The sequence below is a fragment of the Pogoniulus pusillus genome, chromosome 39 (assembly GCF_015220805.1).
Source record: "Pogoniulus pusillus isolate bPogPus1 chromosome 39, bPogPus1.pri, whole genome shotgun sequence".
NCBI lineage: Eukaryota > Metazoa > Chordata > Aves > Piciformes > Lybiidae > Pogoniulus > Pogoniulus pusillus.
Window position 1 is genome coordinate 2,458,564 of NC_087302.1, and position 26,296 is coordinate 2,484,859.

Consider the following 26,296-nt stretch of genomic DNA (forward strand, 5'->3'; position numbering starts at 1 on the left):
GCTGGCTGGGTGCAGGAAGCCAGGAACCCAGTGGTGTTTGCACTGCACCCAGACCTGCCCTCCCGACACCAAAGTGCCACCCAGCAGGTACCCCAAGGATGGGCTCTGCTGCCATCCCACCGGGTAGGAAAGGGGGAGGATGGAGCAGAGGTTACCTGGGGGTGGGATGGCAGGGATGGGGCAGGGACCTGTGGGTCACAGCTCCTCCATGCTCCAGGCTGGGGCCAGTCCAGCTCTGTGTTTCCTCATTCCCAGCAGCCTGCCCTTAACGCAGCAGCAGCCACGCAGGGTGCAGGGCTGGGGGAGGAGGTGGGGGGGTTGGGGGAGGGGAAGTTGCAAAAAGCCTCCAAACCTGCTCGGTTTTTCTTGCTGCAACACAGGAGTCAGTGACTGAGCCGAGAAAAGCATGGCACAGAGAGGTGTGGCCATCGCTGCCAGGCTCGGCGGTGCCCAGGCTGGGTCTGACCCACCACATCCCCTTGGGAGCCGCAGGCAGAGTGGCTGCAGTGCTTCCTGCAGCAGCATCCCTGCCTGTGAGTGCCCAGAGGGGCAAAAGCCATCTCCTGGCACTCCAGGGGATCTGGCACACAGTGATACTTCACCCTCTGTGTGCCCAGAGCGGATGGAGAGAAAGCACCAGCACGACAGCCAGACCTGGCACTGCACACTGCTGGGCAGCTCCTGAGGTCCCCTCCAGTGCCCACAGGTGGTCCCCATCATGATGCCAATGCCAATAGGCATCAGTCAGGAAGGCAACAGCAAAGCCAGAAGATGACAAAGACTCCTATGTGATGCCCCAGACAGATGGCACTGTGCTGGGGACCCCTCCGCACCCCCATCGTGCAAAGCTGCTTGGCACCATGTCCCCTTTGCACCCATGCCGAGTGTGCCAATGCCCCATGAGGGCACTGTGGCACCTTCCTGAGCAGATCAAGCTTTCTGGGACCAGGTCATCGAGCTGCTGCTGTGCCACCCTGCCAGCAATGCAGCCTGACACCCATCTGCTCCCGTGCAGCTTTAGCCTGGGGCACTCGTCTTGACTTGGCAAGGCCACCATGGAGATGATTTATGCCCTGCCAACATACTTATGGTGTCAGGGCCTGAGTAAGACTGGCACTCAGCAGGAAGAAGGTCAGGGTCCTTCATCTTCATCTGCACACCAAGGAGCACAGTGTTGTGGTTGGCACCTCCAGGGTGCATCCTGGGCTATTAGGAAGGGATGCCTGACCACGAGGGTGACCAAACCCTGGTAGCAAAGCAACCTCCATCCTCAGAGACCTCATTCTAATGCCAAAGTTGGTCATGCTTAGGGCTGGACCAGAGGTGCCAGAGGTCCCATCCAGCCTACATCCCTCTGGGATGAGGATAGGGTGACAGGAAAGGTAGGGATGGTCCAGTTTCCAACCCCAGACAGCAACGGTGCCCTCCCCATCGCCCACCCAACGGGCAGGAGATGGGTCAGGCAGGAGATGGGTCAGGCAGGAGATGGGTCAGGCAGGTGGATGACCAGAGCCACCCCAAGCCTGTCTGCAGGCACCTTCCCTGTGCTGCCAGCATGCAGCCCTGAAAGGGAGAAGGAGAAGGTGGAGGGAGTTGGCAGCTAACAGGCAGGGTCAGTTGACAGCGCCAGCGAGAGCCTGAGTCACCAGCACCGTTTTTAGCCCTGGCATCTCAGCAACGTGGCCCACGGCGTTGTTAACAGGCACTTGGGTCAGAGGCCAAATGTTTTCCCTTCCATGCATCAAATGCCACTGCTGGAAGCAGCCCAGGTATCTGGCACAGGGCAAACATTAATACAAGGCAGCAGGACTCCAGAGTGCCCCCCTTACAGTGCCCAGGTAAGCTAGACCCAGCAGGGAGGTGTCAGGGAGCTTGGTGGAGGGAGGAGAATGGACTGGATGTGAGGAGGAGGTTGTTGAGCAGGAGAGTGGTGAGAGGCTGGAATGGGTTGCCCAGGGAGGTGGTTGAGGCCCCATGGCTGGAGGTGTTTGAGGCCAGGCTGGCTGAGGCTGTGGGCAGCCTGCTCTAGGGCATGGCAGGGGGGTTGGAACTGGCTGATCCTTGTGGTCCCTTCCAGCCCTGACTGGTTCTATGATTCTATATGAGCAGCAAGTCACTGGGCACCAGTGCCCCTTGTGAAGAGTGTCATACCCAGGGCAGAACACATGGGGTCCATCCTAAAGCTCCCTGGTACTCCTGGTGCCAAGGCACAGCTTATGGAGCCCACCTGTGTGTGGCAGCAGTTACAGGGCTGACAGCACACAGGATTGCTCCAATGCCTCTCCCTCACACCAGAAAGCCTCCCCCTCACCCCAAAAAGCCTCTCCCTCACCCCAAAAAGCCCAGCATGCATGCCATCACCCCAACTCTTTCACCCTAAAACACCTCTTCACCCCAAAACCTCTCTTGTGCACCCCAAAAGCTTCTCCTGCCTGCACCCCAATGAATCCAGCTGACCAGTGTGGCACAGCACACACATCATCACTCTGGCTCCTTCACCCCAAAAAGCCTCTTCCCCACCCCAAAAAGCCCAGCATGCATGCCATCACCCCAACTCCTTCACCCTAAACCACCTCTTCACCCCAAAAACTCTCTTGTGCACCCCAAAAGTCTCTCCTGCCTTCATCCCAACAAGCCCATCTGACCAGTGTGGCACAGCACACACACCATCAACCTGGCTGCTTCACCCCAAAAAGCCTCCCCCTCACCCCAAAAAGCCCCACTGCTGAGTGTAGCACAGCTGGAGGATGGCATGAACACCATCACCCTGCTTCCCTCACCCCCCCCCCCCCCCCCCAAGAAACCCCTCTCCTTCACCCCAAAAAAGCCCTTGCACTCAGCATGGCACAGCCTGGGGGTGGCACACACACACCACCACCCATGCCCAGCACATCTGCAGCCCCTCCAAAGCAGATGGGAAGGTACCAGAAGTGGTACCCCCAGGGAAGATGGGGGTTCCAGGCTGGCATCAGATGCTGCCTGTGTGGCTACTCCACACCAGAGCTCCAGCCCTTCCTGCTGGGTGGTTGGCACGGTGCAAGAGCCCTGATTGAAACATCACTGTCCAATTGCCCACCCGAGGAATTCACAGCCCAAGGGCGCAAGCAGCCCGAGCCGACAAGCTGCTGCCCTCCTCTCCTCTCCCCTCCCCTCCCCTCCCCTCCAGCCCCCACCCCACGGCAGCAATTAAAAATAAAAGTGTTAACAGGCAGAAGAAGATCACTGGGAGGAGGAGGAGGATGAGCCAAGGGGCAGAGGCTTGGCACCACCCGGGGCTGGGTGATGAATCAGCTCCGTACTGTGGAGCCCTTCAGCGGGGTGACCTTGGAGGGGCCTCTGGGGGGGAAGGATGCAGGGACATGCAGTGTCCTGCTCAGCAGACAGCCAGGAGTGAGGACCCAAAGACACACACAGAGCCAAAGAGCAAATCCTGGCCTGCTCTGGGCACCCTGGGTGTGGGTCTTTTAAATGACTGCATAAATGAGCAATAAGGGCAACTGGTAGGGCAGGACCCTCCCTGGCCTCCAGCTTGGTTCCAGCAGGGTTGATGTATGCCCAGTGTGGTGCTGAGTGCCTCCTGCATAAGAAGAGCATGGAGGTGTTGGAGAGGGACACAAAGATGAGTGGAAGGATGGAGAACCTCCACTATGGGGACAGGCTGGGAGAGTTGGGGTTGTTCAGCCTGGAGAAGGCTTCAGGCAGATCTTAGAGCAGCCTTGCAGTACCTGAGGGGGCTACAGGAGAGCTGGGGAGGGACATTGGACAAGGGCTGGGAGAGCCAGAATGAGAGGGAATGGATCATAGAATTATTTTGGTTGGAAAAAGACCTCTAAGATCATCCAGTCCAACCACCAACCTAACACCCCATGGTCATTAAACCATGTCCCAGGATGCCACATCCACACACTTCCACATATCTGTTGTTTAAGGAATCAGCTACTTCAAACCTAGTTCCCAGGACACTGAACACTTTTTGATTGAGAGCAGCCCTGAGAAAAGGGATGGGGGCAATGAAGGGGGGTGAGAAGCTCACCATGAGCTGCCAGTGTGCACTTGCAGCTCAGAGGGCCAACCAGATCCTGGGCTGCATCAAGAGAAGTGTGGCCAGAAGGGCGAGGGAAGTGATTCTTTCCCTCTACTCCACTCTAGGATTGAAGCTAGAAGAGGGGAGATTGGGACTGGAGATGAGGAAGGAATTGTTGAGAGTGAGGGTGGGGATAGAGTGGCACAGGTTGCCCAGGGAGTTTGGGCACAGATCATTGATCACATTCTGTGATCCACAACCTCCCTGGAGGTGTTCAAGGTCAGGTTGGATCAGTCCTTGAGCAACCTGTGCTGGTGGGAGGTGTCCCTGCCCATGGCAGGGGGTTGGATGATCTTGAAGGTCCCTTCCAACCCAAACCATAGAATCAGAGAATGTCAGGGGCTGGAAGGGACCTTCAAAGATCATCTGGTCCAACCCCTCCTGCCAGAGCAGATCACGCTGGAAGGCATCCAGCCTGTTCTTGATTCAGACCTACTCTGTGCCCCTAAACCCTAGAAACCACCCTGGGAAGTGAGGACAATCAACAAAACCACCCCTGGAGCTCCATGCACCCCAGGTTCATGGGGTGCCACCAGCAGAAGGCTCAAGGTGACAGCAGCCACCCCATGTGTCATATCCCCACCACCACCACCCTGGTGGCACTGCCAGTGTCAGCGCCACCCCCATCCCTCCTCCCTCCCTCCTGCCATGCCTCCTGCTGCTGCTGCTGCTGCTGGCAGGAGGGAACACTTATAAATAATGCCAGCTCCAGCCCCCAGCACCCAGGCAGGAGCTGCTCAGGAGGCAGGTCTCATGTAACCGTAGCACTGCCGGCAGCCCCAGTGCCAGGGCAGCCACAGCTGTTCCCCAGCCCCACGAATAAACAAGTTGGGGACAGCCTGTGCCATGTCCTCCCCAACAGCCCCAGGGCTCTCCCCGCTGCCACCCCAGCCCTGGCAGCGCCCCTAACGCCCACGGGAGCACCCAGCCCGTCGCTGCTTACCCACAGAGGAGAGGTTTCTCCTCTCCCCTCCTTTCCCCCCGGGCTCTGCCTGCTGCTGCCCTGCTCTGCCAAGGTCAAACTGGGCTCTGGGAAGCTCCTGCTGCCAGCCCAGCCCCTGCCCTGCCACTGTGTCGCTGCGCCTGCTGCCACCTCCCCAGCACAAGTTCCACCAGTTGGACCACAAAGAAGCCCTGAGGTTTCTTTTCCCACCACGCTGAGCTTTCTCCAGGAGGGATCTTCAACTGCCCCAAGCCTGGAGCAGGTCCCCATGGAGCAGCAAGAGGGCCAAGGCTGAGCATGGCACCCACCCTGCCGCAGATAAGGTGGCAGCCGCAGGCAGCACTCAGCCTGCTGGCACCCAACCTCCCCTCCCCCTGTGGGATTTGCAAGCTGGAAGCAGGAAAAAGCTCCCTGCATGCCAGGTGGCTGCAGACCCCCACTCCACCACAGCCTGACCCCTCCTCATTTCCTCCTAAATAATTCCCCACTCCCAGCAATTCCCTCCCAAACCTCCAGGAAACAGCCTGGCCGAAAGCCAAAGCTGCTGCCCTCGCCTGCTGCCAGGGCTCCAAAACCTCCCCTGCCCATCCCCAACGCTCACTGCAGCCACTGCCACCGAGCTGCCCCGAGGACCACCCATAGCCCTTCTGCTGGCTTCCAGTGTAGCAAGGAGTGGGAGGTCTGAAGGTGCCCAGGTCAGGTGCCCCTGTGGCTCTGTCAGTCTTGGCACCCGGTGCCACCGCAGCAGCTGCACAAACTGCAGCCGAGGTTTGGCCACAGGCTGGAAGCAGACTTTACAAGCAAAGCAGGGTGCCCAGGTAACACCATGCAGGGCAGAGAGGGCTGAGCAGGGGCAGGGTGAGGGGAAACCCTCAGCCTCACAGCTGTCGAGCCAAGAAACAAGACCAAGTGCAAGGTCCTGCAGCTGAATCGAGGCAATGCCAAGCACAAATCCAGGCTGGGCAGTGCCAGGCTGGAGAGCAGCCCTGAGGAGAGGGACTTGGGGGTGCTGCTGGAGGAGAAGCTCAGCAGGAGTCAGCAGTGTGCACTTGCAGCCCAGAAAGCCAAGCAGAGCCTGGACTGCAGCAGCAGCAGTGTGGCCAGCAGGGCCAGGGAGGGGATTCTCCCCCTCTGCTCTGCTCTGCTGAGACCCCACCTGGAGTCCTGCATCCAGCTCTGGAGCCCCTGGGACAAGAGGGCTGTGGAGATGCTGGAGAGTGTCCAGAGCAGGGCCAGGAGGATGCTCAGAGGCTGCAGCAGCTCTGCTGTGAGCACAGCCTGAAAGAGTTGGGGCTGTGCAGGCTGGAGCAGAGGAGGCTCCCAGGGGACCTTCTTGTGGCCTGCCAGGATCTGAAGGGGACTCCAAAAAAGCTGGGGAGGGACTTTTGAGGCTGTGAGGGAGTGGCAGGAGTGGGGAGAATGGAGCAAAGGTGGAGGTGGGGAGAGTGAGGCTGGAGGTGAGGAGGAAGTTGTTGAGCAGGAGAGTGGTGAGAGGCTGGAATGGGTTGCCCAGGGAGGGGGTTGAGGCCCCATGGCTGGAGGTGTTTGAGGCCAGGCTGGCTGAGGCTGTGTGCAGCCTACTCTAGGGTAGGGTGTCCCTGGGCATGGCAGGGGGTTGGGACTGGCTGCTCCTTGTGGTCTCTTCCAACCTTGCCTGATTCTGTGACTATAAACCAAGTTTGGTTGCCAAGGTGCAGGTATGGGAAGGAAGCAGAGGGATGTAGCCAGAGGGGAAGGATCCTGCCAGGGCGTTTCAGGTTTATCCAGAATGAAAGCTGCACTGATTTAACTAAAGGAGGGGATCTGAGCAGACAGTAGGGTGTGGGGAGCTTCTCTGGAGTGACTGCACTTGTAGGAAGGGAGAGAAACCCCTGGGAGCCATTCTTCAAGGAGCCTTTCACCTGAAGATGGCACAACCAACCCCCCCCACGCAGAGACCAGAGGGACCACAGGGTGGGAATTGTCACTGAAGGACCATGAACGCTGCCCAGGGGACCTCATCCAGGCAAACTCACCCACCCTCCTCTGCCAATCCCACCGGGCAGCACCCCCATGATCCTGCTCTCAGCACCCACCTCCCCAAAATGCCTCCCAAACCACTCACTGTGCCTCCAAGCCATTGCCCAGCTCCCATCGCCAGAGTGGGGCTGCTGAGCTGCATCCTACAGACCAACAGCACAACACCAGCCCTGGCAGCTGGCAGCCAGCACCCAGCCCTGCATCACCCTCCCAGGCTGGATGTCTGCCCATGCCATGCCAAGCTGCTTCTGGTTCTTGCAGGCTGGCACCGTGCAGCCCTGCTCAGGGCTCAGCTCACTCTCCCTCTGCCCGCAGGGCAATCCTGTGGCCTCTCTGCTCTTCATTTTCCCTTTGCAGCTGAGTATTTGCAGCTTTGCTCTGCTGAGTGTGTGCTCAGCAGAAAGTGAGGGGGAAGGTGTGTGGAGAAGGGATGGCTTATTCAAAGCCACTGCCAGCAGCAGCAGCAGCAGGACAGCACCAAGGCTGGCATGGCTGCTGGGATCCTGACCACCATTCCCAGTTTTCTTGTCACCTCCAGCCAACTCATGGCTGCCACTCAAAGGTGAGGAGCAGGAACCAGAGCTCATCCTGCAGCCACAGAGCTCAGCCTCCTGCATTCCTGGGCTGACCAGGTCGTGGGACCCTGCATGCGCCTAAATCCACAAGGAAAACCCACTCTGGTGCCAGGCACCAACCCTGGCACAGGGCAATGAACTGGGGGGAACCATGGGGGCAGTACTGGACACATCAGTGAGGGGAAAACCAAACGATGAGCACTGATGTCCTGCATGTTCAGAGCTCATCCTTTCCATTTCTTCAAGGGTTACACCAAAGAAGCCTTTCCCCTGCTTCAGCTGCAAGGGTGACAGTGACCCCAGCTCGCCCTACAGAAGGGATGAGCCCCAGGACCACAGCACAGCTCAGCAAAGCCCAAGGTGCTGCCTACCAAGGGCTTGCAGAGGTGATGCCACCACAGAGAGGTCACCACCATAGGGCTGGAGGCAGCATGGCATTGGTGACAGGCACCTCCAAACACTCTCTGCCCTTTCACAGGGCTGCAAAACACTCAGTTCCAGCTCCTGGAAACGTCCCACAGCAACCAGAGGGGTCAGAGAAGCCATCGTGAAACAGCCACTAAAAGGTCAGCCTCGGAGTGGGCTGTGGCCATGAGATGCCACCACCAGCAGCACAGTGCCACTGCCAGGCTGGAGCACCCATGCCAGGGACATCACTGTGCTCTGGTTACACCAGCAAGTTGCTTCCCCCCCAGCCTGGTTCCTCTTTGCCTGAGCTGCAGGACAACCCCACACAGGGCAGTTAGGAAATGGCTCTGTTGCAGTGGATGCAGCTCAAGATGCCCCCAGAAAACCAAACTCCAGATGTCCCCAGGGGTGACAGGGATGTGCCACGTGCCAGGAAAGCTCCATCCCTCCCCACCACCCACCTGCACCCATCCCCCCACCCCCCAGGAGAAGAGGGAGAAACAGCAATCCAGGGCTGAGATCCTCCTGTGCTACCACAACACCAAGACCCCAGCACAGCACCACACAACAGGAGCAGAATTATACACAGGGAGCACAACAGGGAGCCAGAATTATACAAGAGAGAAGGGACTGAAGGTTGAAGAGGGGAGATTGAGAGTGGAAATGAGGAAGAAATTGTTGAGAGTGAGGGTGGGGAGGCACTGGCACAGGTTGCCCAGGGAAACTGTGGCTGCCCCCTCCCTGGAGGTGTTCAAGGCCAGGCTGGATGGAGCCTTGAGCAACCTGTGCTGGTGGGAGGTGTCCCCTACCCACAGCAGGGGGTTGGAGCTGGATCAGCTTCGCAGAATCACAGAACTAACCAGGCTGGAAAAGACCTCTGAGATCATCGAGTCCAACTCATCCCCTAACACCTTCTGATTCCCTAACCCCTGTCACTGAGAGCCTCATGCAGCCTCCTCTACCTAACAGCCTCTCACTAACTAACCCCTGGCACTGAGAGCCTCATGCAGCCTCCTCTACCTAACAGCCTCTCACTAACTAACCCCTGCCACTGAGAGCCTCATGCAGCCTCCTCTACCTAACAGCCTCTCACTAACTAACCCCTGCCACTGAGAGCCTCATGCAGCCTCCTCTACCTAACAGCTTCTCACTAACTAACCCCTGCCACTGAGAGCCTCATGCAGCATCCTCTACCTAACAGCCTCTCACTAACTAACCCCTGGCACTGAGTGCCTCATGCAGCATCCTCTACCTAACAGCCTCTCACTAACTAACCCCTGCCACTGAGTGCCTCATGCAGCATCCTCTACCTAACAGCCTCTCACTAACTAACCCCTGCCACTGAGTGCCTCATGCAGCATCCTCTACCTAACAGCCTCTCACTAACTAACCCCTGCCACTGAGAGCCTCATGCAGCCTCCTCTACCTAACAGCCTCTCACTAACTAACCCCTGCCACTGAGTGCCTCATGCAGCATCCTCTACCTAACAGCCTCTCACTAACTAACCCCTGCCACTGAGTGCCTCATGCAGCATCCTCTACCTAACAGCCTCTCACTAACTAACCCCTGCCACTGAGTGCCTCATGCAGCATCCTCTACCTAACAGCCTCTCACTAACTAACCCCTGCCACTGAGAGCCTCGTGCAGCATCCTCTACCTAACAGCTTCTCACTAACTAACCCCTGCCACTGAGAGCCTCATGCAGCCTCCTCTACCTAACAGCCTCTCACTAACTAACCCCTGCCACTGAGAGCCTCATGCAGCATCCTCTTCAACACCTCCAGGCATGGGCACTCCACCACCTCCCCGGGCAGCCCATTCCAGTGCCAATCTCTCTTGCTGTGAAAAAAACCTCTCCCTAACACCCAGCCTGAACCTGCCCTGGCACAGCTTGAAGCTGTATCCTCTTGTTCTATCCCTGGATGCCTTCTTCTTGAAAAGTCCCTTCCCACCCAACCCATTCTCTCAGTACCTGTGCCTTGGGGTTGGTTTTTGCCGGGGAGCACCCCCAGCGTGGCCTCCCCAACCTCATTTCCCTGCAGTTGCTGATTCTTTTTTCCACGGAGCTGTGCTGGTCGGGGCCACCAGGGCCACCCCACCCTCCCCTCAGCCCTGGCAGTGTCCCCTCTGCTCCGATGATTCATCACTTTGTGCCTGCGCACGCAGAGCTCTTCCCGTTCCCTGCAGCCACCACCAGAGCCTGGCAAATTGGCAACCCTGGGCACAGCAAAACAAGGGGGGGATGGGGGGGTGGGTGTGTGCTGGGTAGGGGGAAGGGTACCAGGAACCCACCTGCTGTAAATTGGGCAGCGTGGAAAGAAAAAGCAAGAAAGCAAAGCAAAGAGCAAGACCTGGCTGGGATCGCGATGCTCTCATCCCAATCACAGCCTCCCATCCCGAACGCCCGGATGCTGGAATCGCCCCCGTTGCAGCCAGCTCCACCCCGGAGCAGTTTCCTACTGATAAGGGTGGGAGGCGAACCCAGCATCCCTAGGAATGCAAAGGCAGCATCCCACGGGAGGCATAGCCGGCATCCCTCGGAAAACAGGCTGCTTTTCCTCCCTGCAGCCAGCATCCCTCACGAAACACTCCAGGCTTTCCTCTCCACACACCCAGCAGCCCGCTGGAAACACGTCAGGTTTTCCTCCACGCAGCCGAAAGCTCTGAAAGCAACACTCCAGCTTCCCTCCACGCACCCAAAAGCCCTCGGGATATACTCCAGCTTTCCTCCATGCACTCAAAATCCCTCAGAATATACTCCAGCTTTCCTCCATGCACCCAAACCCCCCCAGAATATACTCCAGCTTCCCTCCACGCACCCAAAAGCCCTCAGGATATACTCCAGCTTTCCTCCATGCACTCAAAACCCTTCAGAATATACTCCAGCTTTCCTCCATGCACTCAAAACCCTTCAGAATATACTCCAGCTTTCCTCCATGCACTCAAACTCCCTCAGAATATACTCCAGCTTTCCTCCATGCATCCAAAACCTCTTAGAATATACTCCAGCTTTCCTCCATGCACCCAAACCCCCTCAGAATATACTCCAGCTTTCCTCCATGCACTCAAAACCCTTCAGATTATACTCCAGCTTCCCTCCATGCATCCAAAACCTCTTAGAATATACTCCAGCTTTCCTCCATGCATCTAAAACCCCTCAGAATATACTCCAGCTTTCCTCCACGCACTCAAAATCCCTCAGAATATACTCCAGCTTTCCTCCATGTATCCAAAACCTCTCTGAATACACTCCAGCTTTCCTCCATGCACTCAAAACCCCTCAGAATATACTCCAGCTTTCCTCCATGCATCCAAAACCTCTCAGAATATACTCCAGCTTCCCTCCATGCACTCAAAACCCTTCAGAATATACTCCAGCTTTCCTCCATGCATCCAAAGGCCCTCAAAACAACACTCCAGCTTTCCTCCATGCATCCAGCATCCCTAGGAAAACACTCCAGCTTTCCTCCATGCATCCAAAACCCCTCAGAATATACTCCAGCTTTCCTCCATGCATCCAGCATCCCTAGGAAAACACTCTAGCCTTTCTCCATGCATCCAAAACCTCTCAGGACATACTCCAGCTTTCCTCCATGCATCCAAAACCTCTCAGGATATACTCCAGCCTTCCTCCACGCATCCAGCATCCCTCAAAACAACACTCCAGCTTTCCTGCACGCATCCAGCATCCCTGTAAAAACAAGCTACCTCCTCCCCACACACCCAAAGTCCCTCAGGAAACACTCCACCTCTCCTCCACACATCCATGCCAGCTTCCCTCCACGCTTTCAGCATCCCTGGGATAACGCAGCAGCTTTCTCCACAGGGTCAGCAAACCAACACCATCACCCACCCTTACATAGCCTCAAGCCGGTGAGTCCTCATCTCCAACACAGCCCAATTCCCAAAGTCCCCTTGGCTAAGCCATGGGAGTTCTTTTTCCCTCCCTCTTTCCCTCTCTCCCTGCTGGATTCCCCTAGCAGCAGGTAAGCACCGGCTCAGCCGCCACCACCAGCACCTGCAGCAGGGAGAAACCAGCCCAGCTCCCTCCTCCGGCTCTGCAGGAGCAGCCGTGCATGAAGCCAAGGCAACACGGCAGGGGGGAGGCTGAAGGGGAAGGAAAAAACCAAACCAAAACCAAAACAAAATAAAAGAAAATAAAACCAAAAAAAAAAAAAAAAAAAAAAAAAAAGAAAAGAAAACCCAAAACAAAATAAAAGAAAATAAAAGAAAATCAAAAGAAAATAAAAGAAAATAAAAGAAAATAAAACCCAAAACAAAATAAAAGAAAATAAAAGAAAATAAAAAATAAAACCCAAAAGAAAATAAAAGAAAATAAAAGAAAATAAAAGAAAATAAAAGAAAATAAAAGAAAATAAAAGAAAATAAAAGAAAATAAAAGAAAATAAAAGAAAATAAAAGAAAATAAAAGAAAATAAAAGAAAATAAAACCCAAAACAAAATAAAAGAAAATAAAACCCAAAACAAAATAAAAGAAAATAAAACCCAAAACAAAATAAAAGAAAATAAAAGAAAATAAAAAATAAAACCCAAAAGAAAAGAAAAGAAAAGAAAAGAAAAGAAAACAAAAGAAAAGAAAACAAAATAAAACAAAACAAAACAAAATAAAACAAAATAAAACAAAATAAAACAAAATAAATTAAAAAGAATAAATTAAAGAAAGGAGAAAAGGGGAGGGGGAAAAAAAAAACCTCCTCTCCCAAGTGCAGAGCTCTGCTGCCTGCTCCACTCTCTCTGCTGTTATATAAAACAAATCCCAAACTCCCCCCCCCATCACCACCACCACGGCTCAAGGGCTGGGACGGCGCAGAAGCACTCTGCTGGGATTCCTGGAAGCCAGCCCCGCTCGCCCCCGGGATCGCAGGGGTTGATTTATTTATCTGCTAGGAGCACAACAATCACCACCACAGGGGCTCTGCTCTTCTTTTTTTCCTTTTCCTTTTCCTTTTCCTTTTTTTCATTCTCCTTTTTTTCCTTTTCCTTTTTTTCCCCCTCTCTTTTTTTCTTTTCTTTTTTTCCCCCTTCTTTCCCTTTTTTTTCCTTTTCCCCCCTTTTTTTCCTTTCCCTGCCTTTTTTTTCTTTCCCCCCTTTTTTTTCTTTCCCCCCTTTTTTTTCTTTCCCCCCTTTTTTTTCTTTCCCCCCCTTTTTAATTTTTTTTCCATTTTTTCCCTTTTTTTACCTTTTTCCTTTCTTTTTCTTCTCCCTTTTTTCCCTTTTCCTTTCTTTCTTTTTCTTCCCCCTTTCCCCCCCTTTCTTTCTTTTCCTTCCCCCTTTTCCCCCTTTCTTTCTTTTTTCCCCCCTTTTTTCCCCTTTTCCCTCTTCCTTTCTTTTTCTTCCCCCTTTCCCCCCTTTCTTTCTTTTCCTTCCCCCTTTTTTCTCCTTTTTCCTCTTCCTTTCTTTTTCTTCTCCCTTTTTTCCCTTTTCCTTTCTTTCTTTTTCTCCCCCCTTTTCCCCCCTTTCTTTCTTTTTTCCCCCCTTTTTCCCCCTTTCTTTCTTTTCCATCCCCCTTTTTTCCCCTTTTCCCTTTTCCTTTCTTTTTCTTCTCCCTTTCCCCCCCTTTCTTTCTTTTCCTTCCCCCTTTTTTCCCCTTTTCCCTCTTCCTTTCTTTTTCTTCTCCCTTTTTTCCCTTTTCCTTTCTTTCTTTTCCTTCCCCCTTTTCCCCCCTTTCTTTCTTTTCCTTCCCCCTTTTTTCCCCTTTTCCCTCTTCCTTTCTTTTTCTTCTCCCTTTTATTTCTTTTTCTTCCCCCTTTTCCCCCCTTTCTTTTTTTTCTTTTTCTTCTCCATTTTTTCCCTCTCCCCCCTTTTCTTTTTCCCCTTTTTTCTTTTTTTTCCCCTCCCCCCGTTTTTCTTCTTCCTCTTTCCCCCTCTTTTTTTTTCCTCTTTTTTTCCCTTTTTTCTTTATTTTTTAATTTTCCTCTTTTTTTCTCTCTCTCTTTTCTTTTCCTTCCCCCCCCCCCCTCGCTTTTCTTCTCTTTTTTTTTCTTTTGTTTGGAAGGAAATTTCCCCATCATCTGACTCACTGAAGCTTTGGAGGAGGCCACGGGCATGAGGGCTGGCGTAATCCTTCCTGCTTCAGCAATTAATTCGTGAATATCATTAATTGTCCCCCCCACTCCTACACCACTCTCCACACACGCACACCCTTCCCCCCCCCCTCCTCCTCCTTCCTCCCTCCCCAGCCCCACAGGCTGCAAGGAGTGTGTCAAAGGCTGAGCTCCCCCACAAGCTGTGTGGCATTGAGTACCGCAGCTCTTCCCCCTGCCTTTTGCACACCCCCAAAGCAGCACCGACAAGGTTTGGGGGGGGGGGGGGGGGGGGCGCCAGGCACACACTCACTCTCCTGCCCACACCAGACCGGGAGGGATTTGCACCCTATCTCTAAGGGGGGTGCACGGCAACACCACCCCACCCCCACACACACGCGTCCCCAGAGCGAACCCAACGCTCCGGGTACCAGCACCGAGGGTTGGAGCATCCGTGCCTCAGTTTCCCCACTCGGAGTGGGGGTGGGGTTCACGCCGGTAAAAGCGACCCGGGCAAATCATCTCTTGCTGTCGGAGGGGTTCGCAACCCCCGGGACCCTTCGGCTTTTCACTGAGGCTGGGGGCACCCGGCCAAGCCACCGGACACCCCCACACACACACACACACACATACACGCCCCGGCCAAACCAGCGACTCTAACCCGGTAGCGCCGGGAGCAGCCATAACCCCAGCCCGGCTGGGAGCTGCCGTGAGCGGGGGCCGCTCCCGGGGGCGGCGGAGAAGGCAGGGGGGGAGCCGTTATTATTTACAGCGAAAAGAACCCGAGGGGGGAACGAAAAAGCAAGGACGAGTTCAAAGCGCCCCAGGATGGGGCAAAACGACGGAGGGGCAAACCGGGCTCGGATCCGAGGCGGTCCCGCTGCACGGCTGCCCCCTCCCCCCGCTACGCCTGCCCGGTACTCCCTCCGTACCCCCCCCGACACCCCTCCGCACTCACCCGGTGGCTGCGGGGAGAGGGGAACGGCGAAGCGTCTCCGTTCGACTCCACTCGGCCCGACTCGGCTAGCTTCGGCTTGACTCGTCTCGGTTCGGGTACGTTCGACTCTCGGTTCGACTCCACTCGGCTTAGTTCGGCTGCACTCGGCCCGGCCCGGCCCGGCTCTGTTCGGCTCCCCTCGGCCCGGCCTCGCTGCTCCCGCGCCGAGGGAGGGCAGCACTGCCCGCCCTGCCCTGCCCTGCCCGGCCCTGCCCGGCCCGGCTCGGCTCGGCGCGGCGCGGTCCGGCCCGCTCGGCTCCGCAGCACGCCGGGAGCTGTAGTCCGCGGCGGGGCAGGGCTGCCCGCGCCTGCCGGGACTTGTAGTTCCCGTGCCGCGGACGCAGCGAGCCTTGGCCTTCGGGGATTTCCTCTGCCGAGAACGAGGGGTTCCAGCCCCGCAGCGGGACAAGGGGGTGCGGTCGGAGGGGTGATCCAGGGCTAAGCCCGGGTCATGCAGCCCCTTGCATAGGGATCACGAAGTCCTTTGCACCGGGATCCCGCAGCCCCTTGCATCAGGGTCACAAAGGCCCTTGCTCCATGATCGATGCAGCTCCTTGCACCAGGGTCACAAAGATCCTTGCACCACAATCATGAAGCTTCTTGCACCAGGGTTACAAAGACCCTTGCACCACAATCATGCAGCTCCTTGCACCAGGGTTACAAAATCCCTTGCACCACAATCATGCAGCTCCTTGCACCAGGGTTACAAAGATCCTTGCACCACAATCATGAAGCTTCTTGCACCAGGGTTACAAAGACCCTTGCACCAGGATCATGCAGCTCCTTGCACCAGGGTTACAAAGATCCTTGCACCACAATCATGAAGCTTCTTGCACCAGGGTTACAAAATCCCTTGCACCACAATCATGAAGCTCCTTGCACCAGGGTCACAAAATCCCTTGCACCAGGATCATGCAGCTCCTTGCACCAGGGTCACGAAGGCCCTTGCACTACAATCATGCAGCAACTTGCACCAGGGTCACAAAGATCCTTGCACCACAGTCATGATGCTCCTTGCACCAGGGTTACAAAATCCCTTGCATCAGGATCATGCAGCTCCTTGCACCAGGGTTACAAAATCCTTTGCACTACAATCATGCAGCTCCTTGCACCAGGGTTACAAAGATCCTTGCACCACAATCATGAAGCTCCTTGCACCAGGGTTACAAAATCCCTTGCACCAGGATCATGCAGCTCCTTGCACCAGGGTCACGAAGGGCCCTGCAGCAGGATCATGCAGCCCCTTGCCTTGCTGGCATGCAGCTTCTTGCAGCAGGGTTGTGCAGCCCTTCTCACCGGGACCATGTGGCTCCTTGTGCTGAGGTCACACAGTTCCTTGCACCAGGGTCACAAAGGCTCCTGCAGCAGGATCGAGCAAGTCCTGTCACTGGGCTCCTGTGGCTCCTTGCACAGGTGTCGTGCAGCTCCTTGCACCAGGATCGTGCAGCCCTTTGCAGTGGTCCCAGAGGCTTGTGGCCATGGAGGGTTAGCAGCGACATGGGCACACACTGGGTGCTGGGAGCAGCAGCAGACTGTGCCTGCTGGAGACACCAAAGAGTGTTTGGCCCCTCGGGGGTCTGACAGCTGCTGGGGGAGTTGGGAGGGGGCTGCAACGGGAGAAGGCAATGGGGACCCTGCCCAACTGGAGGCTCCAGGGCAAAGTGGGATGCTTTCTCCACGGCAGAGAGCTGCCCAGGACCCACCGTGGCAGATTTGGCTGCAAGCAGCAGATTTAGGGGGTGGTCACATGCCCAGCAGGGTGACTGTCATCTGACTGGGAGGTGGGTGGCAGGCAGCGGGCGATGGGCCCTGTGGGCACCGCATCTGCTGTGTACGGCCCCACGCTGGACCTCGAGGACCAGCCCCTCGGGTCTGCTCCATTCCCCCAGCACTGACCCAATCTGTCTGACACTGTGCCCAGCAGTTCCTCTTGAGGAGGATCCAGACACCCCAAGCTGTGGTCACTTCTGCATGCCAGCCATGCCACCCCCTTCCTTCTTACCACCCAAGCTTTGGATGACGCAGCAATGGAGAGATTTACCCTCCGAGAACCAAAGCAGCCTGAGAGCCTTTGCCAGGCACCTTCTCATCCCTAACTGATGTGCAAATAGGTGTGGGCAGTCCCCCCAAAGGTAATGACCCAAGAGCTGTTCACACACAGCTCCTCAGCTCTGCACATCCTGCTCCAAACTGGTTTCTGAAGCCTCCAGCAACCACACCGGTTCAGCCCGGGTGGGTCCTCACACCACAGCCTGAGCACGAGCTGCAGCCCAAATTTCTCCTGCTCATCCCAGGTTCCCAGCAGGAATCTGGGTCCCAACCAAAAAAGGTGACCCCCAAATTTGTCACATTCAAAGGCTCCAGATTCATGGAATAGCTTTGGTTGGCAAAACTCTTTAAGACCTTGGAGTCCAACCCCTTCTCTACCTCTGCCGAGGCTGGGGCTAAGCCGTGCCCCTCAGCACCACATCTCTGCAGCTTTGAAATGCCTCCAGGGATGGGAATTCAACCACGACTGACAGCCCAGGCTGTGTGTGGAGCCCTGGAGCATGAACTCAGATTGTTTGGCTTTACTCAAGAGTTGCTCCAGATCCTTCTCAGCCTCAGCCAGGGGAAACACAAGTCAGTCAGATCTGCAGCCCTTTATTCACCAGAGGAGAGTTGGAGGCTACTCATCCCCATGGCACAGGCTCCCCAGAGAGGTTGTGCAGTCTCCTTCTCTGGAGCCTTTCAAGGCCTATCTGGATGTGTTCCTGTATGACCTCAGCTAGATTGTGTGGTCCTGCTCTGGCAGGGGGGTTGGACTCACACAGAGAGAGTGATTTGCCATTGGAATGGGCTGCCCAGGGAGGAGCTGCCCAGGGAGGTGGTGGAGTGGCCATGACTGGAGGTGTTGAAGCCAAGCCTGGCTGGGGCACTTAGTGCCATGGTCTGGTTGGTTGGGCAGGGCTGGGTGCTAGGTTGGGCTGGAGGAGCTTGGAGCTCTCTTCCAACCTGCTTGATTCTATGGTTCTCTGACTATGATCTCCTTGGGTCCCTTCCAACCCCTAATATCCTGTGGTGATCCAAGGGAGGAGAAGGTGTTGCAGGGCCAGATGACCCCAGGGGTGATGGTCAGCATCCTTAGGCTGACAGGGCAAAGCCAACTCTGTTGTTGGCCATGTCAAAGATGGAGTAATACTGGCGGAGGAAGAGGTTGCCGAGGATCCAGAGGGGCTGGCCACTGGCAGAGGGGACATAAGTGCCCTCCACCCCAACGGTGCAGATGCCATCGTTCTGTTGAGGGGGAAAGAGCACAGGTCAGTGCTGGGGATTTGTCTGCCTGTGCCTTGATAGCTGCTTTGGCTGGGAGCAGGATTAGAAACATGGAACCATAGAATGTCAGGGGCTGGAAGGGACCTCGAAAGATCCTCTGGTCCAGCCCCCCCCTTGCCAGAGCAGGACAAGGAGCACTGGATGGAAGCTGCAGCACAGGAGGTTCCAGCTCAACACAAGGGGGAACTTCTTGACTGGAAGGGTCCCAGAGCACTGGCACAGTTTCTAACTGAGGGCTGGGGGTCAGGAGGGGGGACAGGCTCTGCTCACTGCTCCCTGGCATAGGACAAGCAGCAGTGGATGGAAGCTGCAGCACAGGAGGGTCCAGCTCAACACAAGGGGAACTTCTTGCCTAGAAGGGTCCCAGAGCCTGGCACAGGCTGCCCAGAGAGGTTGTGGAGTCTCCTTGTGTGGAGCCTTTCCAGGCCTGTCTGGATGTGTTGCTGTGTGCCCTGAGCTGGATTGTGTGGTCCTGCTCTGGCAGGGGGTTGGACTCAATGATCTCCTTGGATCCCTTCCAACCCCTAACATCTTCTGATCCTGTGATCCTGTGACCCAGAGCAGATCACACTGGAATGCATCCAGATGGTTCTTGAATATCTCCAGAGAGGGAGACCCCACAGCCCCCCTGGGCAGCCTGTGCCAGGGCTCTGTCACCCTCACAGTGGAAAAATTCATCTTCAGGTCCACATGGAACCTCCTATGCCTCACCCTCCACCCATTGCCCCTTGTCCTGTCAGTGGGCATCACCCAGCAGAGCCTGGCTCCAGCCTCCTGGCACTCACCCTGCACCTCTTTATAAACATGAATGAGGTCACCCCTTAGACCCTCCTTGCAGTCACAGGTGGACGAGCCAAAGCTCCACGAGATGAGGTGCTGGGACATCCAGAGGCTGCTGGGTTTGCAAAGAAGCTCTTGGCTTCCTCTTGGGCAAAGGGGTGCTGGGAAGGGCAGAACCAGAGCCACACAAGGATCACACCTACGTTTAAGACGTAGACAGAGGGAGGCAGCGGCAGCTGGGCCCCACTGATGGCAAAGTAGAGGGTGGGCATGCTGGGGATGTCCCTGCAGTCGATGACAAACTGCAAGAGAAGCAAAGAGGGGCAGAGGGGTGAGGACCTTGGGGCTGGGCCCCCTCCTTCCTCCAGCTGTATCTCCAGACATGGTCCCTGAGGGTTAGCGCAGCTCTGCCTGTGGCAGGGCCATGCTGACCCAGGTTTAGATTCCTTGGTTGGTTTGGGGTGGAAGAGATCTTTAAGATCATCCTGACCAACCACCAACCCAGCACTGCCAGGTCACTGCTAAGCCATGGCTCTCAGCATGACATCTCCATGGCTTTGGAACCTCTTCAGGGATGGGGATTCCACCTAGGCTGGGGTTTGACAACCCTTGGGCAAGAAATGGTTCCTCAAGCTGAGGTCATTTCCTCTTGTCCTTTGATCAGGTTCATTTTTGGTTTTCATCTCCTCAAGGGGAGAAAAAACACTGCAGGCTTGTTTCAGGTGAGAGGCTTTGCTCCAGAGATGCTGGGAGGTCTCCATAGCTCAGTGCCACCATCAAGTGTGTCCTCATCCCATGGCCCTTTGTGTGCGCAGAGCATCCCACACACCTACCCCATAGTCACTCTCCTCTGCACCCAGAGCCTGCAGGAAGGCTGACAGGAATTGTCCTGGGATGGTCAGCAGGAATGTCCCAGTGTCCACAATGCCATGACAGCCTTGGCTGCACCAGCCAGTGGCTGATGATCCAATGGAGAACCTGGAGAGAGCAGCAGCAGAGGCATCAGAAGAGATTCCCTCCACTCAAAGGCCATCTCCAAGCCATGGTGCAGCACTTACTCCTCAATGCTGATCTTCCAGTACAGCTCCTGCACCACAGGAGCCCATAAAACCTCTCCAGAGTACAGCTGGGGGTCAGTGCCTCCAAGGATGACTTCCCCACCATAACTGTATGTTGGGTTGCTGCAGAGACATAAAAGCAACCCTTGGCTCAGGCAGGTTGCCCAAAAGAAAGTGGTGTGACGTGGGCAGAAAGTGGAGAAGGGGAAGGAATGGAGCAGAGGATGGGTCCAGGCTGTGTCTATGCACGAGAGGTCTCAGCTATGCTGCCAGAGGTCTCACCGTGAGTAGTAGAAGCTGAAGATGGGTTCCTCAAGCTGGTCCTGCTGCAGCATGTTCTGCATCAGTGTGTTGTAACCAGTGATGCCAACACCTGGGTAAGCCATGCCCAAAATCCCATCGAAGTTCAGGTAGTAAAAGGGTCTGGTGGGCTCATCCAAGCTGAGGCCAAGCTCCTGGTTCCTAATGATGATGTCCTGGATCTAGAGGGAGAAGTGCTGGGAGACTTTGGTGTTTTGGACACCTGCCTTGACAGCAGAGTGCTCAGGAATGGTTTGAAACTGGAGCAGGGCAGGACAGCAGGAGGAAGTTCTGCACAGAGAGGGTGATGAAATGCTGGAACAGGGATGTGGTTGAGGCCCCTTCCCTGGAGACATGCAAGATCAGACTCAATGTGGCCCTGGGCAGCTTGGTGTAGTTGGAGGTGTCCCTGCTGACTGCAGGAGAGTTGGACAAGCTGACCTTGGAGGGTCTCTTCCAACCCAGTGCTATCTGTGGCTCTGGAAGTCATAGAATCACAGAATGGTTTAGGTTGGAAGGGACCTCAAAGCTCAGCCAGTTGCAAGCCTCTGCCACAGGCAGGGACACCTCCCACTAGAACAGGTTGCCCAAGGACTCATCCAGCCTGGTCCTGAACACCTCCAGGGAGGTTGTGGAGCACAAAAGCACAGAATGGGATCTTTGATCCCATTCTGTGCTCCACAACCTCCCTGGGCAACCTGTGCCAGTCTCTCACCACCCTCACATCTTCCTAACATCCAGTTTCAGTCTCCCCTCTGCCACTTCAAACCCATTCCTCCTCCTCCTCCTCTCATTCCCAGACCTTGTCAATAGTCCCTCCCCAGCTCTCCTGCAGCCCCCTTCAGATCCTGCAAGGCCACTCCAAGGTCTCCTCCAAGCCTTCTCCTCTCCAGCCTGCACAGCCCCAACTCTCTCAGCCTGTGCTCACAGCAGAGCTGCTGCAGCCCTCTCAGCATCTTGGTGGCCTCCTCTGCACTGGCTCCAACACTTCCATGTCCTGCTTGTGCTGGGGGCTGCAGAACTGCCCCCAGGACTGCAGGTGGGGTCTGAGGAGAGCAGAGCCAAGGGGCAGAATCCCCTCCCTTGCCCTGTGCCCACACTGCTCTTGCTGCAGCCCAGCACAGGGTTGTGTCTGGGCTGCACTCCCACTGCAGGCTCCTGTTGAGCTTTTCCTCACCCCAGACCCCCAGGGCCTGTTCCTCAGGGGTGCTCTCAGCCATTCCCCACCCAGCCTGGAGCTGTGCTTAGGATTGCACCCACCCAGCTGCAGGACCTTACACTTGGCCTGATTGAATGTCATGAGGTTGGCCTGGGCACACCTCTGCAGCCTGCCCAGGTCCCTCTGGATGGATCCCTGCCCTCTAGCAAGTCGACTGTGCCACACAGCTTGGTGCCATCTGCAAACTTGCTGAGGGTGCACTGATTCCTCTGTTCCATATCACTGACAAAGACGTTAAACAGTTCTGGTTCCAGCACTGACCCCTGAAGGATGCCACTTGGCACTGGTCTCCAGGTGGACAATCTGCCCTGAGCTGGGAGACAGAGTCAGGAGCAGCCTGGCTCATGGTCCTTGTCCCACCTTTCATCCAGCTACCCCAGATCCCAGTTTGCCCCAGTTAAATCAGCTGAAGATGCCACTTTCACCACCTGCAGGTCTCACACCAGAACATCTCACATGTCTGCAAGGACAAAGCTCAGCAGCCATGGGAGTGAGAAGCAAACAGTGGCCAGAGAGATCCCTTAGCCCCAAGCCCAGAGTACCCACACTGAGTTTGTCTGCAGATCACAGTCTCCAAGGACATTCCTGCTGACTCTCCATAAGCTCTACACTGGGTTGGCCTGGATGATCTTCATAGAATCACAGAAGCAGGCAGGGTTGGAAGGGAGCACAAGGAGCAGGCAGTCCCAACCCTCCTGCCATGCCCAGGGACACCCTACCCTAGAGCAGGCTGCACACAGCCTCAGCCAGCCTGGCCTCAAACACCTCCAGCCATGGGGCCTCAACCCCCTCCCTGGGCAACCCATTCCAGCCTCTCACCACTCTCCTGCTCAACAACTTCCTCCTCACCTCCAGCCTCACTCTCCCCACCTCGAGCTCTGCTCCATCCCCCCCACTCCTGCCACTCCCTCACAGCCTCAAAAGTCCCTCCCCAGCCTTTTTGGGAGCCCCCTTCAGATCCTGGCAGGCCACAAGAAGGTCCCCTGGGAGCCTCCTCTGCTCCAGCCTGCACAGCCCCAACTCTTTCAGTCTGTGCTCACAGCAGAGCTGCTGCAGCCTCTGAGCATCCTCCTGGCCCTGCTCTGGACACTCTCCAGCATCTCCACAGCCCTCTTGTCCCAGGGGCTCCAGAGCTGGATGCAGGACTCCAGGTGGGGTCTCAGCAGAGCACAGCAGAGGGGGAGAATCCCCTCCCTGGCCCTGCTGGCCACACTGCTGCTGCTGCAGCCCAGCCTCTGCTTGGCTCTCTGGGCTGCAAGTGCACACTGCTGGCTCCTGCTGAGCTTCTCCTCCAGCAGCACCCCCAAGTGCCTCTCCTCAGGGCTGCTCTTTAGCAGAGGTCCCTTGCAACCCCCAGCATTCTGTGAGACCCAAAATAAGGAGGTTATCACAGAAGCATAGAATCAGTCAGGGTTGGAAGGGACCTCAAGGATCATCCAGTTCCAGCCCCCCTGCCATGGGCAGGGACACCTCACACTAGGTCAGGCTGCCCAGAGCCTCAGCCAGCCTGGCCTGAAACACCTCCAGGCATGAGGCTTCCACCACCTCCCTGGGCAACCCCTTCCAGGCTCTCACCACCCTCCTGGTGAAGAACTTCTCCCTAACATCCAACCTGAATCTCCCCATTTCCAGCTTTGTTCCATTCCCCCCAGTCCTATCCCTACCTGACAGCCTAAAAAGTCCCTCCCCAGCTTTCCTGTTGCCCCCCTTAAGATACTGCAGGGTCACAATAAGGTCACCTCAGAGCCTTCTTTTCCCCAGACTGCACAGCCCCTGCTCCCTCAGTCAGGTTCCTTTCATCTGCTCCCAGATTGGCCTGATCCCAGCCTCAGTCCCTTCTTACCCTCAGCACATCAGAGGTCACTTACTGTCACCGTGTCGTACCCCAAGGCCACCTGCACATCACCGAACCCATACCTCAGGGTGTAGGTCACACTGATGCTCGAGAAGGTGGAGGACAGGCTGCTGTTGAACCTGGCATGATTTGCTGCACAGAGAGAAGATCACAACCCCCCCCCCAGGTCACATCCTGCTCTGGGCTCAGCACCACTCCTGTCCCCACGCAGGCAGAAATCCCCAGTGAAGGGAAGGGACTGGCCCAAAGCAGCGAACACCAAACCCCATCAGCTCTCACTGATGTCCCTGCCACAGCTCCAGCACGCAAGGGGTGTCTGAGAGGTGCAGTGGGATGCTGCTGTCCCCTCTAAGGGATGCTCACCACAGGCTGGGGTCTGGCAGTAGGTGGAGGGCACCCAGAGGTTGGAGGAGCCAGTGTCAAACAGCGCCAGGAAGCGCTGCGGGGGGGTCCCGACGCTGATCTCCCCGAAGTAGAAGGACTGTGAACAAAGATGGGACACAGCTCTGCTTCTGCCTGCCCTTTTTTCAGCTCTCCTAGCTGAGAAACCCAAAGTGCCAAGGAGCTGTGCAGAGAGCTTGGCACCCTTGAGTGCCTGAGGGGCAGCCAAAGCACTTGAAGCGGGGCAATGAGGCAATGATTTGCCTACAAGCTGGGGCCAGGAGTGGCAGATCTGCCCCATAACCATCAAACTCTGCCTCTGCTGAGGAGGGAAATCAGCTCAGGGTGAGCTGTGCTGCCTCCTGCCTGTGTCCCCCAGCGTCACCCAGCCCTTGGAGCCAGGCTTCAAAGACTCCAAGGCTCCTGCCCATGCCCAGTGCAGCCTCTCCACTTGAGACTGGGGAGGGACTCAAGCCACCTACTATAGAGCTTCCTGCAGGCAACCGAGAAAAGAGGAGGCCACCCCCAAAGCCAGAGCTGGGTGGTTCAGAGGAGGAGGAGGCAGAAGGCTTCATACTTACATCCAGGTAGTTGGTTAGGGGTTCAAAAGCCACAGAGTTACTGGACTGGTATTTCCTGCCAGGATCCCCCCTGAGGTCCTGCAGGAAACCTTCTGGCACCCCTTTCTCTCTCATCACCTCCCTCAGGGACTTGCCTTTCTTCAGGACGATTCTGTGCTGGCTGGAGAGGGCAGTGAGATGCTAAGTGGCTGCTCAGCCCCAGCTCACCCTCCTGAGGGTGAGCTTCACTCCGCAGCCAGACCCAGCACCCAGGGCTCACCTTGTAGCCCCCTCCCCAAGCTGGAGGCAGAGCAGGGCCAGCAGCAGCCACCACATGTCCCTGGGTGGTGGTGGCTCCATGGCAGCTCCTGTGCTGCCTGGCCCAGGGCAGGGTGTTTATAGGCAGCACCGTGCCCAGCCCCTGCCTCCGGAAGCCTCTTTGCTCTATCGCTGCACCCACCCAACACCAACGCTTGTGGTCTGGTTATCACCACAGCCACCCTGATTTCACCTCCTTCACCTGGCTGTCCAGACACTAATAGGTTGCCCAGCACCTCTGATACCAAGACCAAATATGTGACAGTTGATAAAAAGCAGAATTCTGCTGTTATCAAGAAGTTAAAAGTATTTTCCCTCGCCTCCAGCACCACCTTGATCTTTGCAGGAGAACAAAGGCAGAACACACCCTGTGGAGCAAGTGGAAGACGTTTATGGTACTGCTGGTCCCCTTTTGACCCATCCAGGCAGCCAAGGAAGTGCCAGGGCCAAGCAAGATTTATTCCATCCAGGTCTACAAACTGTTACACCCAAACTCCCTCCACGCAGCTAGCAGGAGCCAGCAGGGCAGGGCTGCTTCTGCAGCCCAATTCTGAGCCTCTCAGGGACTAGCAAAATGTCCCCCAGCAATGTCTCCTGCTTCTGCAGCCCAATTCTGAGCCTCTCAGGGACTAGCAAAATGTCCCCCAGCAATGTCTCCTGCTTCTGCAGCCCAATTCTGAGCCTCTCAGGGACTAGCAAAATGTCCCCCAGCAATGTCTCCTTCCAGGCATTTGTCATCCTGCTCCTCCTGGCCTCCAGCTCTGCAAATAGCCCTGCAAGAAGCTGAGATGGAGGCTGCTGAGCACAGCAGCCCTGAGAGGTGCCACAGAACTTTACCTGCCCTGTGAAACCCTCCAAGAATCACAGAATCACAGAATCAAGCAGGTTGGAAGAGAGCTCCAAGCTCAGCCAGCCCAACCTAGCACCCAGCCCTGCCCAACCAACCAGACCATGGCACTCAGTGCCCCAGCCAGGCTTGGCTGCAACACCTCCAGCCACAGCCACTCCACCACCTCCCTGGGCAGCCCATTCCAGTGCCAATCACTCTCTCTGACAACAACTTCCTAACAACATCCAGCCTAGACCTGCCCTGGCACAGTTTGAGGCTGTGTCCCCTTCTTCTGGCCTGGCTGCCTGGCAGCAGAGCCCAACCCCACCTGGCTACAGCCTCCCTGCAGGCAGCTGCAGGCAGCAATGAGCTCTGCCCTGAGCCTCCTCTGCTGCAGGCTGCACCCCCCCAGCTCCCTCAGCCTCTCCTCACAGGGCTGTGCTCCAGGCCCCTCCCCAGCCTTGCTGCCCTTCTCCAAACACCTTCCAGCACCTCAGCATCTCTCTGCAATTCAGGAGCCCAGAACTGGACACAGCACTGCAGGAGTGGCCTGAGCAGTGCTGAGCACAGGGGCACAAGAACCTCCCTTGTCCTGCTGCCCACACTGCTC

General features: G+C 56.2%; 2 protein-coding genes and 1 long non-coding RNA gene across 4 annotated transcripts in view; 1 reads left to right on the forward strand and 2 right to left on the reverse strand.

Moving 5' to 3' along the window:
* TFEB (transcription factor EB) overlaps positions 1-15,261 on the reverse strand; it is a 32,090-nt gene extending 16,829 nt beyond the window's left edge. The window contains exon 1 of one of the 2 annotated variants that reach the window (XM_064173899.1): positions 15,033-15,261. The gene's annotated coding sequence lies outside the window, so the exon portion shown is untranslated. Of the gene's footprint in view, positions 1-12,048; positions 12,121-15,032 lie in introns of those variants that run through there. The other variant, XM_064173898.1, reaches the window with a different exon arrangement.
* Positions 1-26,296, forward strand: part of LOC135191541 (uncharacterized) — a 181,163-nt gene that overhangs the window by 9,819 nt on the left and 145,048 nt on the right. The gene's annotated exons all lie outside the window — the stretch shown is intronic.
* LOC135191327 (pepsin B-like) lies at positions 18,195-24,875 on the reverse strand. Its single transcript, XM_064173537.1, has 9 exons — positions 24,820-24,875; positions 24,561-24,711; positions 23,962-24,079; positions 23,612-23,730; positions 20,507-20,706; positions 20,225-20,347; positions 20,000-20,144; positions 19,370-19,468; positions 18,195-18,347 (listed from the first exon to the last, which is right to left on the reverse strand). The coding sequence occupies exons 1-9, from the start codon at positions 24,873-24,875 to the stop codon at positions 18,195-18,197; spliced, it is 1,164 nt and encodes a 387-aa protein (XP_064029607.1).